Source organism: Propithecus coquereli, unplaced genomic scaffold (assembly GCF_000956105.1).
Source record: "Propithecus coquereli isolate 6110/MARCELLA unplaced genomic scaffold, Pcoq_1.0 Scaffold32, whole genome shotgun sequence".
Taxonomy (NCBI): domain Eukaryota; kingdom Metazoa; phylum Chordata; class Mammalia; order Primates; family Indriidae; genus Propithecus; species Propithecus coquereli.
In genome coordinates this window covers 4,083,592-4,100,016 of record NW_012148841.1, presented here as the reverse complement: position 1 = coordinate 4,100,016, position 16,425 = coordinate 4,083,592, and the positions used below count along the sequence as shown (strand labels likewise).

General features: G+C 37.9%; 1 protein-coding gene across 1 annotated transcript in view; it reads left to right on the top strand.

Annotated features, from left to right (window-relative positions):
• Positions 1–16,425, top strand: part of FBXL13 (F-box and leucine-rich repeat protein 13) — a 198,399-nt gene that overhangs the window by 120,982 nt on the left and 60,992 nt on the right. The window contains exon 9 of the mRNA XM_012650294.1: positions 15,813–15,911. Within this exon, the coding sequence (XP_012505748.1) occupies positions 15,813–15,911 (99 nt within the window). The remainder of the gene's footprint in view (positions 1–15,812; positions 15,912–16,425) is intronic.

Genomic DNA, 16,425 nt, shown 5'->3' with positions numbered 1-16,425 from the left:
AATAATAATAATTCAATAGAGGTTTAACTCTAAGTTTCAGGCACTGTTTCAGGCACTAGAAATTGTGCCATTTGAGACTGAGCTGCTTTAGGCCCACTGGGAGCAAAAACTGGGCTCATTATGAAGCACAGATATCTTAGGAATGGCTGCTGCTGTAGCTGCATAATGAACCCTTGAAGCTTGGATGTTATGCTTCTGAGAGACTTATTAAGTTCTTTGATGAGGTCCTGTCTAGTTCCCTACCTCTGAGTGTGGTACAACAATGGCTTCTAAGAAGGAAAATTGATGATTCACATATTTTTTTTTTTAAAGGTTTTCCCCTCTCTAAGTAAGAGGTTCTATCTTGGAAACTAGAATCTATTTTCTTTTTATAAATTTGGAATTTTGCACTAGGAAGTTATATGCTAATATATCTGACCAAGAAAAAAGGTCCTAATAAAACAAAAAGACTTGAGGATAGGAGCTTACACCTAAATGCTTTTCACTGGTGTTTTTTGCCTGCTTGCTGCATACTTGGCACTGTGATGAATAAAACAGCATCCCTTGTCTTTCAAGAGCTCTGGATTAACATAAACAAAATATGTGAAGGACTAAACTTTAATGCAGTCACTGCTGCCTTAAAAAGGAAAAATTTATTTCTTCAATATTGTGAAAGAATTTTAACCATACTTTCTCAGGAAAAAAAATGATGGACAGCTGCAATGAAAACTGAAAATCAGTTTCATATGTTCTAGAAGTACTCTATATTCTTTCGGGATTGGATAAACACCCCAGGTACATTAAGTAACATGAATGATTTTCTAATGAGTATCAAAACTTGCAAATGTACCTACGTGTCGTCATCCTTCCTGTAGTTGAGGTGATGCCTCTGCTGTTTCTTTTCAAAAAGGCTCTGCTCATAATCGGCCCCAAATCAGGGTAAGGACCCTCCAGTGAGTTCTTTCAGTGTCCATTGATTGCAAGCCTCTGGCCTTACATTTGTCACTTTGAATTATCTTGTTTTACTTTAAAAAATCTTTGATTTTTTTTCTTGTTACTTGTTAAATCCATAAAAATTTGAAAATATATACAAGAATAAAGAAAAATTGAAAAATTATCAGCAATTTCACCATTCAGAAATAATAAATGCTATTAGTATTTTGGGGTATAGCTTTCTAGTCTTTTTTCTATGTATGTCTATACTTCTTTTAAGCTAAAATGGATTATATGGTACACATACCTTTTATTTAATATTCTATAAAGTAACCATCTCTCTATTTTATTAAATATTTTTCTGTAACTTACTTTTAGTAGCTATATATTAATAGTATTCCATTATATCAAAATATCAATAAACCATTCATTATTAGCCTTTTGCCATCCTAAATAACTTGTGAGGAATATTTTTGTAGCCATGTCTTTGTATAGATCTATGTAGTTTTTTGGTATAAATTTTTAGAAATGAAACAGTCAGGGAATATAGTTATATTTAAGGTTATCCATACTCCACAAAGGTTGTCAACTGACACCATCAATATAAAATAATGTTTAGTATCTTCATAAATATATTACCGTATCTAAAAAAAATTTTGCCAATTTGACATTGGAAATGACATTTTGTATTTTTAATTTGCATTTCTTTGATTACTTATAAAGTTAAATGATATGCAGTGCCTGACACATTCCAACAGACTGCCATTGTTAACATATTTTTCAAATTAAACATTTTCTTTCAGAGGCTGAGTGCAAAACTTTCTTTATATTTTCAGAAGAAAAAGGATTGACATCTATTTAACAAAAATTCTGATTTTGGCCGGGTGCAGTGGCTCACACCAGTAATCCTAGCACTCTGGGAGGCCGAGGCAGGAGGATCATTTGAGCTCAGGAGTTCGAGACCAACCTGAGCAAGAGTGAGACCCCGTCTCTACTAAAAATAGAAAGAAATTGGCTGTACAACTAAAAATATATAGAAAAAAATTATAAATTAAAAAAATTCTAATTTTGTTCAAAATCAGTTGAACAAATTTAATTCATTTGCTTTCATATTTACTGTTCCCTTAAAGTTATAAAATCTAAGGTTATGCAATAAGATAATTTTTTAAAACCATATTTAAACACAATTTGTGAAGACCTTTTGGAGACATAAAACGGTTTCATCATGTAGAGAAAGTACTCTTTCCCTTGCTCCTTTTTTATCTATGGTCTGGGAGACATTTGGTGACAGTGTTGAGTACCTGGAAGATTCTGAATGGTTCTGCTAGGGTCACATGCCCTTCCTAGACAAATCCTAACCACGGATGTAACTTCTGATTGGTTAGGCCAGGATCAAATGACCAGTAGCCATGGGAAAATACTAATACCAGTAATCTAATAATAGTAGCTAAGGATTAGCAAGCACTTACTATGTGCCAGCCACTGTTCTAAGCATCTTATATGGATCAAATAATTTCCTTCACATGACACACCTATGAGGTAGGTACTAGTATTTTACCCATTTCATAGATAAGGAAATTGAGGTATACCATGGGGTATACTTCCCTACTCAGGATGGCAAACTAGTAAATGGCAAACTCAAGATTAATATGCAGGTGCCCTAGAACCTGTCCTCTGAATTACTATGGTGTTTTGCTCTCAGCGAGCTGTGACAGCCCCCCAGAACCACATGGGATGGGAGAGGGGTGGAACCCTAAAGCAAAGTATGATGTGCAAAGGAAAACTACCAACATCTCATGTGATATTTCATTAGTTTCACTTATTGAACTAAAGTGAAGTCAAGTATTAAGTCAAGTATTTAATAAACATCCAAAAAGTGTCCACCATGAGTCAGGCCACAAATCACTCCTTGGAGTACAGAATAAGATGGACCCTATAGCACAATATCATTTATGAGAATTAAAATGCATAACAGAAGAACCACAGTATAGGAATGCAAGGATACATAGAGATTTAAAGAGCCATATAAAACAAATGAGAGGGGTTGCTTGTATAGGGGGAGGAGAATAGGAGTGGGAAATGTAGTTTATTTCCAAAAGAATATATGTATATATATGTGTGTATATATATATATACACACACACATATATATATACACATACACACACAAACACACACATATATATATGGATTCTAGTATTTAATCATACTCCTCAGTTCATGGCACACTTTCATCACTGGTCTGAGCAAGGCCCCTCTCTTGTTTAATTTATTTCCTTTTATCCACATTTACCACTCCTGCTCCCCTCCCCCTATATAAGCAACTTCTCCTATTTGTTTTATATGGCTCCTTAAATTTCTATGTATTCTTATATTCTCATATTGTGCAGTTTAATTCTCATAAATGATATTGTGCTATAGGTCTTGCTCATCTTCTCACTCCTAACATTATTTTTGAAAGTGCCTAAGTTGCCTCCTCTTCTGTCCAACCCCTTAATCATAGAGGGCCCCAGGGTCCAGTCCTTGATCCACTTTCTTTCTCAGGCTACACCTATTTCCTTGGTGGTCTCATCTTGTCTGATGGCTTTATATTACTTATAATAATGAACACACACACACATATATAATCACATATATACATACACATGCTCAGACATACATATGCACATATACATATATGTATATAGAAGTTTATATATATATATATCATATATTTGATATATATCTCCAACTCAGACTTTTCTCTCACATTTTAGACTCTTATATCTTTAAAAAAAATCCCTGCATGCAATGCGCACCACCAGAAGGATGGACGTATTTGAAACTCGGACTTAGGGGGGGAGGGGAGGGTAAGGGCAACATACGTAACCTAAACATCTGTACCCCCATAATATGCTGAAATAAAAAAAAAAAATCCCTGCTCTAAAAAATAACTACTTGCTCCACCCACAGCCTTCCCCATCTCAGTTAATGGCAGCTGCATCTTTATAGTTGCTTAGGCCAAAATCTTGGTATCATCTGTTATAGATTGAACTGGGTCCCCCAAAACTCACATGTTGAAGTCTTAGCCCCAGTAGTGCCTCAGAACATGATCTTATTTGGAAATAAGGTTGTTGCAGGTGTAATTAGTTAAGATGAAGGCACTAAGTGTAGGCCCTAATCGAGTATGACTGATGTGCTTATACAAGAGGGAAGTTTGGACAGATACAAGCATACAGGGAGAATGCTATGTGAACATGAAAACAGCCATGTATAAGCCACGGAGAGAGGCCTGGAACAGATCCTTTCTGCATAGTCTGCATCAGGAACCAACTCTGCCAACACCTTGATCTCAGACTTCAAGCCTCCAGAACTGTGAGAGAATAAATTTCTGTTGTTTAAGCCGCCCAGTTTATAGTACTGTATTATGGCAGACCTAGCAAACTAAGACATCATCCTTGACTCTTTTCTCTCTCTCTCCCTCTCCCCCTACATCCACTCTCATAGGAAGGGCAGTTGACTATTCCTGTAGAATCTAAGCAGGATCTGACCACCCCTCACCTTCTCCCCAGCCCACATTACCATCATCTCTTGACTGGCTATTGTGATAGCCTCCTAATTGGTCTCCCTACCTCCCCTGCCTCCTACAAGTCTACTTTCAACAGAGTATCTAGAATCATCTTTTTAAAACCCAAGTCAGCGTCCTTCCTCTGCTCAGATACCTGGCAAATCTTCCTATTCACTTAATAAAAGAAAAGCCTTAGAAGGACATACAAGCCCCTGAGCAATCTGCCCCATCCTCCAATTGCCTCTCTGACATCATTTTCTGTAATTCTCCCTCTTGCCAACCTGCTACAGCCACACTGGCTTCCTTGCTGTTCTTCAAAATCACAAGCAAGCTCATGCCTTGGGGTTTTCACACTGGCTGTTCATTCCCCTTGCCTGGAATATTCTTTCTGCAGATATCTGTATGGTTAGCTTCCTTTAAGTCTTTCCTCAAATATCCCCATGAAAGAATGGATAAAAAGGCACCAGAGAAAATGCTCTGGAATGACCCCCATTAGTTCCCTGTTCCCTGTTCATTATTATTTCTCTTAGAATCTCAAAATTAAAAATATGGATAGGATTAAGGGGTTTAAAGGGTAGCACAAAGCTATCCTACTTGTACGTGAGAAGGTGCCAATTGGGAAGGCAATGATTTTTGGTTCTCCTTTCTCTTTATCCTCTGCTCTGTTTGTGTCAAGGATGCTCCCATTGACATTATCATGGGATGGCCACTTTCTCTACAGATTGATATATCTCCAACTGTGTGCCACAATGGGTTATGGCATGGAAGCCAGGCACGGAAGAACCACAGACAGGCTGGGAAGGAAGGCTAGGGCCCAGCCAAGCTAAGGCTGAAACACAAATGCATAGAAACTAACTCTGCATGTATAATGGCAGAAACCAGATAAAGAGTGGGGAGTTTGGACTAAGTTTCAGATTTATATGTTCACATTTAGGATAGTTCAACCAGACAGTAGGAGAGCTTGCTGTAGGGGTTTCTGTCTCTGTGCCTCCCTGTTCTTCATTTCCAGCCTCAGTTGTTCCACTAGGTTCACCTTTTGCCATCTGCCTAGACAACCTGATACTGTCCCTTTCTCCCATTCTCCAGGTTAACTTGCACCTACCCTTCAAGGCTCTTCTCAGTCACAACCTTCTCTAGAAAGGCCTTGCTAACCCCTCCCTCAGCCCACCCCAGGCTTGGTTATGACCCCTCTCCTGTGTATGCTTCTGTCACTGCACTTAAGCATTCTCTGTGTATTCAATTATCTGTTTACTTGTCTGCTTCCCTCCCCATTGTGAGCTCTTTGATAACAGGGATGGTGCCTTATATATCTGTGTATCTGTATCCTTAGCACACAATACAATACCCAGCACATAGAACTTTGATCAATGTTTGAGGAATGAATGAATGAGACTGCAGCCAATTTCAGGGCATTGCCAGTCAGGTGATTCAGGTGGAAGCCTAGGATGCCTGTTAGGTAGCTGAGAAGTTGTCAACTTGCTAAAGCACGCTTTGATGATCTCTCCTTGGTAAGGGTTGAGTCTGAAATTTCTTTAAATTTACAGGAAGGAAAGAGCCTAGGAAACTATGAAATATTAAAGTGAAAGTATTTTTTCATCAGTTGTATTTTAATCACTATGTACAAATCAACAAAAATGAAAACGGACAGCATCCTAGGAATGTTCAAATGATCCTAATACTCAATGCAATAATAATGGTTTATCAGTTCTTGTGCTAGCAAATCTCTCTAGGGACTCACAAAACTTAAAGGTAGGCTGTGCAAACTGCAAACTCCAAGGTCATTTCAGTTCTCTCTAGGCTACATAAATTACAACTTCCCCTTTCAGAGAGGGAGAGATCATGGAAGGCTTTACTTGATCTCCCCTGGGATTTGTGGTGGAGGCTGGAGAAAGCCACACAGGCATGTCCAGGGATGAATGTACTAGCCAAACTGAATGGAGATTGCATAAGCAAAGCATGAACAGGAAGAAATTTCACTATCTCTTCTCTTTCCTTCCGTGTTCTTTTCTTTTTCTTTCACTTCCCTTCCCTTCCCCTTGCCCTTTCCTTTCCCCTTTCTTCTTTTCCCTTTCCCCTCCCCCACCCTATCCTTCTTCTCCTCTCCCCCACCCTTCTTTCTTTCTTTCCATGAAAGCAGAAGACAGTGGAATGCTGAAAGGAGCCCAGAGACCTTGGATCTCATCTTTGCTATTGCTGCTAACCAGTTATGCAACCCTGGACAATTACTTGGTTTTTCTGCCTCAGTTTCCTCATCTGTAGAATGGCTAGGCTGGGCTAGATAATCTCTTAGGATTATCAGCTTTAGGATTTTGTGCTTCTGTGTGGTGACTAACCAAGATAACCAAAGAAGGAGCGACATTTGGGAAAAGAAATAAATGAATTTTAGTTTGGAAATGCCAAATTTGAGGTTCCTGTGATATATCTAGGTATAAATGACAAGTAGAAGCAGAAGTAGAAGTAGAAGTCTGGTCCTTGGAACAGAACTGGGAGTAGAGGTATAGATATGGGAGTCTATAAATAAGGGTTATCTCCATATTATTTTCCACAGAGATGTTGTACTAGTTTGCAGTCCCATCAGCAGTGTATGAGTGTTCCTATCTCTCTGCTTCCATGCCAACATTTACTGTTTTGGGACTTTTCGTTAAAAGCCATTCTCACTGGAGTTAAGTGATAACTCATTGCATTTGTTCATATGTTTGTTGGCCATTAGTCTATCTTCTTTTGAAAAGTTTCTGTTCATGTCCTTTGCCCACTTTTTAATGGGTTGTTTGATTTTTTTCCTTGCTGATTTTCCTGAGATTTATATAGATTGTAGTTATTAGCCCTTTATCAGATGTGTAGCATGTGAATATTTTCTCCCATTCTGTAGGTTGTCTGTTTGCTCTTGTGATAGTTTCCTTGGCTGTCTGTTTGCTCTCGTGATAGTTTTCCTTGGCTGTGCAGAAGCTTTTTAATTTGATTAGATCTCATTTATTTATTTTTGTTGTTGCTGTGATTGCCTTTAGGGTCTTCTTCATAAATTCTTTCCCTAGGCCAATGTCTATAAGAGTTTTTCTAACATTTTCTTCTAGAATTCTTATAGTTTCATACCCTTAGATTTAAGTCTGTTATCTACTGTGAGTTGATTTTTGTGAGGTGAGAGTTGCGGATACTGTTTCAATCTTCTACATGAGGCTATCCAATTTTCCCAGCACCATTTCTTGCATAAGGATTCTTTTCCCCACTGTACGTTTTTGTCTGCTTTGTCAAAGATTAGATGGGTATATGAGGATGGTTTCAGTTCTGTTCCATTGGTCTATGTCTCTGTTCTTGTGCCAGTATCATGCTTTTTTAATTACTATAGCCTTGTAGTATAGCTTGAAGTAATATGGAGATACTTCAAAGAGCTAAAAGTAGAACAACCATTTGATCCAGCAATCCCATTACTGGGCATCTACTCAAAGGAAAAAAAAAGACATTCTACAAAAAATACATCTGCACTAGAATGTTTATAGCAGCACAATTCACAATTGCAAAGATGTGGAAACAACCCAAGTGCCCATCAATACATGAATAGATTAATAAAATGTGGTATATGTATACCATGGAGTACTACTCAGCCACAAAAAAACAATGGTGATCTAGCACCTCTTGTATTATCTGGTATAGAACTGGAGCCAATTCTACTAAGTGAAATATCACAAGAATGGAAAAACAAACATCACATGTACTCACCATCAAATTGGTATTAACTGATCAACACTTATGTGCACATGTAGTAGTAACATTCATCTGGTGTCAGGTAGGTGGGAGAGAGATGAGGGGATGGGTATATTCACATTTAATGGGTGCAGTATGCACCATCTGGAGGATGGACATGCTTGAAGCTCTGACTTGGGTGGGGCAAAGGCACTATATGTAACCTAAACATTTGTACCCCCATAATATGCTGAAATACAAAAAAATGAAAAAAAATAAGGATTAATTGGGATAATAAGAGTTTTGTGGCCAGCTAAACCAGTTGTGAATGAGCAGATTATGTATTAAAACGAATTGGTTACAGTTAAATTCAAAATTATAATGCACTTACATTTGGTTGATTCCATTTTTCTTTTTTTTTTTTTTTGAGACAGAGTCTCACTATGTTGCCTGGACTAGAGTGCCATGGCGTCATCCTAGCTCACAGCAACCTCAAACTCCTGGGCTCAAGCGATCCTTCTGCCTCAGCCTCCCGAGTAGCTGGGACTACAGGCATGTGCCACCATGCCCGGCTAATTTTTTCTATGTAGTTTTAGTTGTCCGATTAATTTCTTTGTATTTTTACAAAGGGGTCTCGCTCTTGCTCAGGCTGGTTTCGAACTCCTGAGCTCAAACAATCCGCCCGCCTCGGCCTCCCAGAGAGCTAGGATCACAGGCATGAGCCATCCATTTTTCTTTATTCTGTGGAATAACAAAAGGTGGGAACAGCCCTGCTTTTTAATGTTGGCTGAATTCCGTGTTGTGAATACTCTCACCATGGCCTATTTTAAGCTTCCTAGTCAGGTCACCGAATAGGAGTTGGGACATGATGTGTAGTGGCACACCAATATGTAATAATTTCACCATAGAGATTACAATAGACATAAATATCCTTAAGAACATAGATAATGGTAACTCTATCTAAATAACAAAAATAATGCTTATTTTTAATAATGAGGAAGTGATGTTTTGAGTGTGTACTACCTTTGTTTTTTAATATAATTTATTTAATTTTAAGTTTATATGATTTAATTTTTTAAATGGCCATGTTTAACAATGGGCTTGCAGAGTTGTTGAAAATTTGACAATCTGCTCTTGCAAGTGATATTAGCTGGCTCCACACAGCTCTGAAAGTGATGCTAAGACAGGGTAAATAACTTACCTCAGATCACACAGAAAATGTCTAGGCCAAGATTAGAACCTTGAGCCACCTAATTTTGAAGACCAGGCTGGTCACCACTAGACCATCATTTACAAAACTGTAAAGTGTTATACTGCATATAGTTTTAAAAAATGTTGCATTTTGTATTTGAAAAAATATTATGTGGTCTTAAAGGTCATTTAATAAGGAGTGGAAAAGCATTCAAGGGTCAAAAAAATCACGGTGAAATTCCTGCTTTTCTGGGCCAGTTCTTGTGCCTCAGTTTCCCTGTTAAAGGAATGCTTTGTGTCCTTTCTGAACCAGGGTTTGACCTATGTTTAGAAAATTGTAGAATTTATGAAAACATTTTCATGTATCTTGTAAATAGGACTTATATAAATTTAAATGGTTGTTATAATTGTTAGTTTGAATATAACTATGCTGGCCATATTGAAAATAAAAAATAAAGAAACCTAGCAAACACCTATTGTTTGACATCCATAGCTTAATATAATATCTTTGTAGCCAAAATGTATAAGGATGTTTATTGTATTAAGCAGTAAAAATGAAACATCTGGCAACAATTTTTAGCTCTTGAAGAATCAGATGACAAAATGATGAGTCTCAGGGGACTAAGATCATGTTTCCCACTCCTGAAAAAAAGGTTTGAAAAAATTTTTATGCTTTCTGAAAACCATGCTTATTTTAGTTTCTTCTCTGTTCCCTGCTTGGGAAGTGACTTACACACAGAAATTCATGAACTGTTCACAAAACTCTATTTTGGTCTTGGACCTGGGTGAAGCATATGGTTAGAGTTGTAGCTGTAAAGCTACCCTCTAATTCAATAAATCGAGACAAACCAAGTAGCTCTGTGGATCATTGTGTTTTAAGAAGTATTATGGTTGTAAATCTCTCAGTTATTAACAAGATAAGCTCCATTATAATACAGGGAAACTATGAGCAATTTGGCCATGGGTTAAGGAAAAGAACCAGATAGTGGACTCTAGACAAGAATGACAAAGTTAGGGATGGGTCAGCTTGCTCTGGCAGATGGCAGTTCTGAGTCATTGTGCAGTGGGTGCACACAGAGCTGGCAAGTGTGCACGCCTGCCTGGCATCTGTGGGCTTCACTCATCTTGTGTCCTAGTTGCTCACACTGGAAAATTAAACCTTTTTTTAATGTTTGGTTGACCAGTGTTTTTAGATAAGTATGGCAATCTTTAACAACCGACCATATTGTCTGCCCTCCCCTTGGAACTTCTAAGCCTAATTTGTGTTCTACAATTTGTTCAACAACTACTTGATCTATTAACAAATACTCTGCACTAGGCATTGTGTTAAACGGTAAAGGATACAATGATGGCTAAGATGCTAAGTATTCCTTAGCAGGGATGCTAGATATGTGTGCAGGTAACTATCATATAAGGCAGAAGATACAAAATGCAGAGAGAGTGAGAGCTAAGGGCTTTGGTTCTCTGAGATGTAAGAGGAAGAAATAGGTCTATCTGAGGTGACCAGAGAGGGCTACCAGGAAGAAGTGCATTAGGGAACAGATAGGATCGAAGATCATAGAGGTAGGGGTGGCCATAAGGAATATATAGACCTGGAACCTACAGGATCATCCAAAGAGGGAGGTTAGACCTTAAGAGAGACAATAACCAGGACTCTGCTTCTGTTCCTACAGAGGACACAATATTTGAGAGCCTATTAAACTCTCTTAGCACAGCCCCTCGGAAGTGTTGCTACTGAAGATGCTTGTGGTGCATTTGAATGTAATAAAACAGAATTTTCCACAACATTTTGGGGAAAAGCTTTGTTTTTCTCTCCAACAATTCACTCTACTTGCTAAGCTAGGTTCCTTTGAGGTCACTAAGAGGTCATGAAGAATATATGGACATGACTAAAGTCATCACATTTCCCATTAGTCATTGGATACAGTGCTGTGAGAATGAGAGAAACAGCTGGAAGTGGTACAGGAACACAGCATGGGCCATGTCTATCTCAGATCAATATTTCTAGCTGCCATGGAGGGTCTGGCTTTGCAGATAGATATGTCTTTTCTGTGTTGCTGAGCTAACTGATCAGAGGCATCCTTGTAGAGGAGTGGAAAATGGAAGCTCGGTAAGATGTTATCATCCCTGTGGGTAAGTCCCTTCTTTTTATGACCTTGGAGCAGCAAAGAGGGATCTGAGCTAGTCCTTGATACTTATTAGCACTTTGGGCTTCAGTGAGTGTGTGGCTCACCGACAACTCATTTCCTTCACAGACAGGTCTGTCTGGCCATGCTGATGGGTGAGACCCACCCAGAGGTAGCTGGAAAGAACTTTCCTGTGATCACCAAAGTTCCTTTGCTCCTATCAGCATCAGTAGCTGTTTGCTGGGACTTGAAGTTGGAACATCATTGTTGAGGCCTATTTCCCCAACTTCCTAAAAAATGGTGGCTTAACCATCAAAGAGCAGGGTGGCAGGGCTCCAGTTGGTGTCAAAATAGAAGCCAAAATAACTTCACAACTAAATAGAGATCAGATGCCAGATGTTATCAAAATCCTATACAGAAAATGCACAGTTATCAGCTGTGATGAAGCCTGGGATTTTAACATGGTAAAATATTTTGCTTTTTTTCTTTAGAGAGGAATTTTTAATTTCAGACTTATATCTCCACTATTTCAGTGAGGAAAAAGGACAACTAATAGTTGCTTGGCCTAAAAGGTTCTGGCAGGAATATTTGAGTCATAAAATATTAGCCAAACATCTTTTTGGATATTCTAATATAAACTATATGGAGAACTGAGCACTTCATGCCAGGACAAAGCTTAAAAGCCCCTTCTCACAGAGGGCCCCCACCTTTCTGGATACTAATCTTGCCAGTTGATAGCCCCAAGTTTTTGTCTGTGTTGCAAGGAATCACCCAGCTGTGGCTACTTTTTGCTATCATTTTTTCCCCTTGTTCAGGAATTTTTGTCATGAATGCAAGAAAGAAGAAGTTGTTTGTTTTATGGAAGCCATTATTAGAGATACTAGTGCTCGGGTAATGGACCGGGGTCTGGGATGAAGGGGAGGAACTTAGAAGCGGTGTCCAACAGCAGTTCTCATCCCTGGAGTTGTGTGTCATAATGGGAAGTGGTGGCCTCTAGCCCTGGCTCTGCCACTGCTGTGTGACTCAAGAGCATTCATCCATTCAGCACTTATGGAGCACCCATTCTGTGTCAAACACTATGTTCAGCACTGCGGACACATTGTGAGGAGTAAAGAACCTGTTCTCCAAACCCACAGCTTCCCTGAATACCATTCCTATATGTTTGCAATGTGAGGACTGCACTACAGTGAGCTCTCAAGGCCCTCTACCCCTAGTTCTTGATTCTTCACTTTTCTGTGGGAGCAAAATGTGCCCAGAAGAACAATAACAGGAAAAGTGGTACCCAGTATTACATGCCAGACATTGTGCTAACTAACCACTTTTACATACGTTGCCTCATTTTGTTTTCTCAAGAATCTCCTAAAATAGATATTTTAATGTTCATTTTACAGATGAGAAAACTAAGAGTCAGAGAGGTTGAGCTGCCTTTTGTTATAAGTGAGAAAGAGGCAGAGCCAGACTTAAACCCAGGCCTACTGACCCCAAACCCAGCATTCCTATCGTGCCTGTTGATGTTTCATATGCTCATTCATCTCGCCTGGACTTTACTATAGGAGTACTCGTGAAAAATTTACTTTATCCAACCAATTTTTCTTCTAAACTATATCATGAGCTCAGTTATTCTCCTAAAACATTATGCATAGTAACTGTATTACACGCCATCATAGGGACTGCCATAGTTTAAATACATTGTTCAGGCTTTAGAATTAACACGTTTTCTGAAGTCTCTTTAGAGAAACTATTCAAGTATAATCTCACCCAAAGGCCTGGCATCTGTAACAAATCAAGCCTGCATGCTCAGCCCCCAGTTTCAGGGGCTTCTCTTGGGTTTTTTTTTTTTTTTTTTCCTTTTTTATTTCAATGGCTACAAAATTCCCTTGGCTTTTGACTGGGCGCTTGCATTATTAGTGTCTGCTGGGCAGGAGTACCTACTGAATAGACATGTTTCTCAGAATTTATTCATACATTCTCCCATTTATTCATGTAATAATATTACTCAATTATCTGGTCAGTTGATGCTATAGGTACCCTTCTGGGATGTGGGGTTAGTTTAATAGCTAATCATAAAATTAATTGAATTGTAGTTATGATAATTACTTGGTGCTCTAAGTATATAACAAGACCATGGCCTGGTCTAAGGGTCAGGGATGCTTCCTGAGGAAATGATATTTGAGATGAGCACTGGTTGTCCTGAGGATGTGGCTCTAAGTTCCTTAACTTTTGGCTAGTCCTTTCTGAGTAGGTGGTGGTTCTGATGACAGACCCTTGGCAGTCACCTTTTACTGAGAGGTGGTTCACATGAAGTCTCCAGAGGTCTCCCTAGAGGTCCACTGTAGCTGCTGCTCACCATCCTCCCTGTCATGCTATTGTGGACATGACTCTGAAGTGGAGTTCCCTCTTCTGTCTGGGTAGAGTCTCAGTTTCCCACAACTGAATCTGAACACTATCTGATTTCCCATCCATGTCCACTGATTACAGGAAATGGAGCTTAAATAACAAGTTATTTTAAGGTAATTCATCATAGGCAAATATTTTAATTTTTGAATCAGTCATTATGTTGAGCACCTTCTACCACTGCTGTTTCCATTAATGTGGATAATGATAATCAAAAAAAAAGCAATTGATATGACAAAGCTACAGTAATCAAAACAGTATGGCACTGGCATAAGGTTAGCCATATAGACCAATGGAATAGAATTGAGACTACAGAAATAAGTCTATTCATTTATGGCCAATTGATTTTCAAAAAGGGTGCCAAGACCATTCAATGGGGAATGAGTACTTTTCTTGAATAGTTGGTGCTGGGGCAACTGTATATCCACATGCAAAAAAACCCTATACCATTTACAAAAATTAACTCAAAATGGACCAATAACCTAAATATAAGAGCTAAAATGATAAAACTCTTTTGAAGAAAACATTGAGAGTAAATCTTCCTGACCTTGTATTTGACAATGAATTCTTAGATATGACACCAAAAGCATGAACAACAACAAAAAATAGATAAATTGAGCTTTATCAAAATTAAAAGCTCTTATGCATCAAGGGACAGTATTTTAAAAATGACAAGACAGCCTACAGAATGGAAGAGAATAATTCCAAATCATACATCTAAAAAGTGTCTAGCATCCAGAATAAAGAATTCTTACAACTCAACAACAAAAAAGACAAACAACCCAATTAAAAAATAGGCAAAAAATATGAATAGACATTTCCCCAAAGAAGATATACAAATGGCTAACAAGTACATGAAAAGATGTTCATATCATTAGTCATTAAGGAGATGCAAATCAAAACCACAATGAGGTACCACTTCAAGCCCACTAGGAATTTTTTTTTTTTAATGGAAAATAAGTATTGGCAAAGATGTGGAGAAATTGGAGCCCTTATAGATTGCTGGTGGGTATGTAAAATGGTGTTGCCACTGTAGAAAACATTTTGGTGGTTCCTTAAGTTAAGTATAGACTTACTATATGACCTAGAAATTCTATTCCTAGGCATATACCCAAAAGAATTGAAAACTGATATTCAGACAAATAGTTGTATGCATGTTCACAGCAACATTATTCAAAATATCAAAAAGATGGAAACAATCCAAATATCCATCAACGGATGAATGGATAAACAAAATGTGGTCTACTATCCATTGAATAGGATATTATTCAGCCATAAAAAGGAATGAGGTGCTGATACATGTCACAGTGCAGATGAACCTCAAAAACATTACACTAAGTGAAAGAAGCCAGGTATAAAATGCTACATATTATATAATTCCATTTATACAAAATATTCAGAATAGGCAAATCCATAGGGACAGAACACAGATTAGTGATACCAGGGCCTGGGAAGAGAGAAATGTGGGGAGCAACTACTTAATGGGTACAAGGTTTCCTTTTGGGCTGATGAAAGTGTTTTGGAGCTAGATACAGGTGGTGGTTGCACTACATTATAAATGGTTAAATGACTTATTGAAGTGGCTAATTTTTTTTAAATAAAAAATTTTTAAGAGATGGGGTCTTGCTATGTTGCCCAGGCTGGCCTCAAACTCCTAGGCTCAACAGATCCTCCTATCTCAGTCTCCTGAGTAGCTGGGATTACAGGTGTGTGCCCAGCATCCAGCTTAAGTGGTTAATTTTTTGTTATATGAATTTCACCTTAATAAAAATTAATAAAAATAATATAGAAAGAAATCAAGACTAGGTTCATTCTTTCTCTCTTGTGTCTGCCATATTTTACGGTTAATTTTAAAACATAGTAACAAAATTATGACATATCTTTAGTTATTACTACCCTGGGGTTTTATTAGATAGCATGCTAATGAATTCTACCATCATTTTCACTTACTCTGTACTATTCAGATTTCAGTTCAAGGCTTCAGGAACATTGCGAACAGCTGCTCTGGAATTATGCATCTGACCATCAACGACATGCCAACTCTGACAGACAACTGTGTAAAAGTAGGTATTTGAAAAGTACGTTTTCTTTTCAGTCCCATTAGATGGGCACATATTCTAATGGCTTGAATTACTGAAAAATATGAATGGGTTTTTCATTTTAGTTATTTTTTAATAGTAAGAAAATCATTTAAAAATTTGCAAACACACATACATGTATCCCCAAAACATTTGAATCTTTAGGTACCCCAAGAAACCTTGTTTCACAGCTAGGATATTTTTTGTACAGTGATGTTATAGCCTAAGCACAAACTTTAAGTTTAGTTCTTTGTGTCAAGCTGCCAAATGTAGTGATTTTTTTCAGCATTACATGTTCTCATCTTTTCCCATACTCTTACTACATGATTTAATTCTAATTCTTCCATATTACTCAAATGTAAATATAAAATATATTGAAAAAATTGTTTTCTTTGACAATAAGACAATTTAATAATGTGTCCATTTCTGAAAATATCGAGAGAAAAAAATAATCTCATTACCTTGCCAAGCCTGCTGCATACACAGTGGATAATTTAAT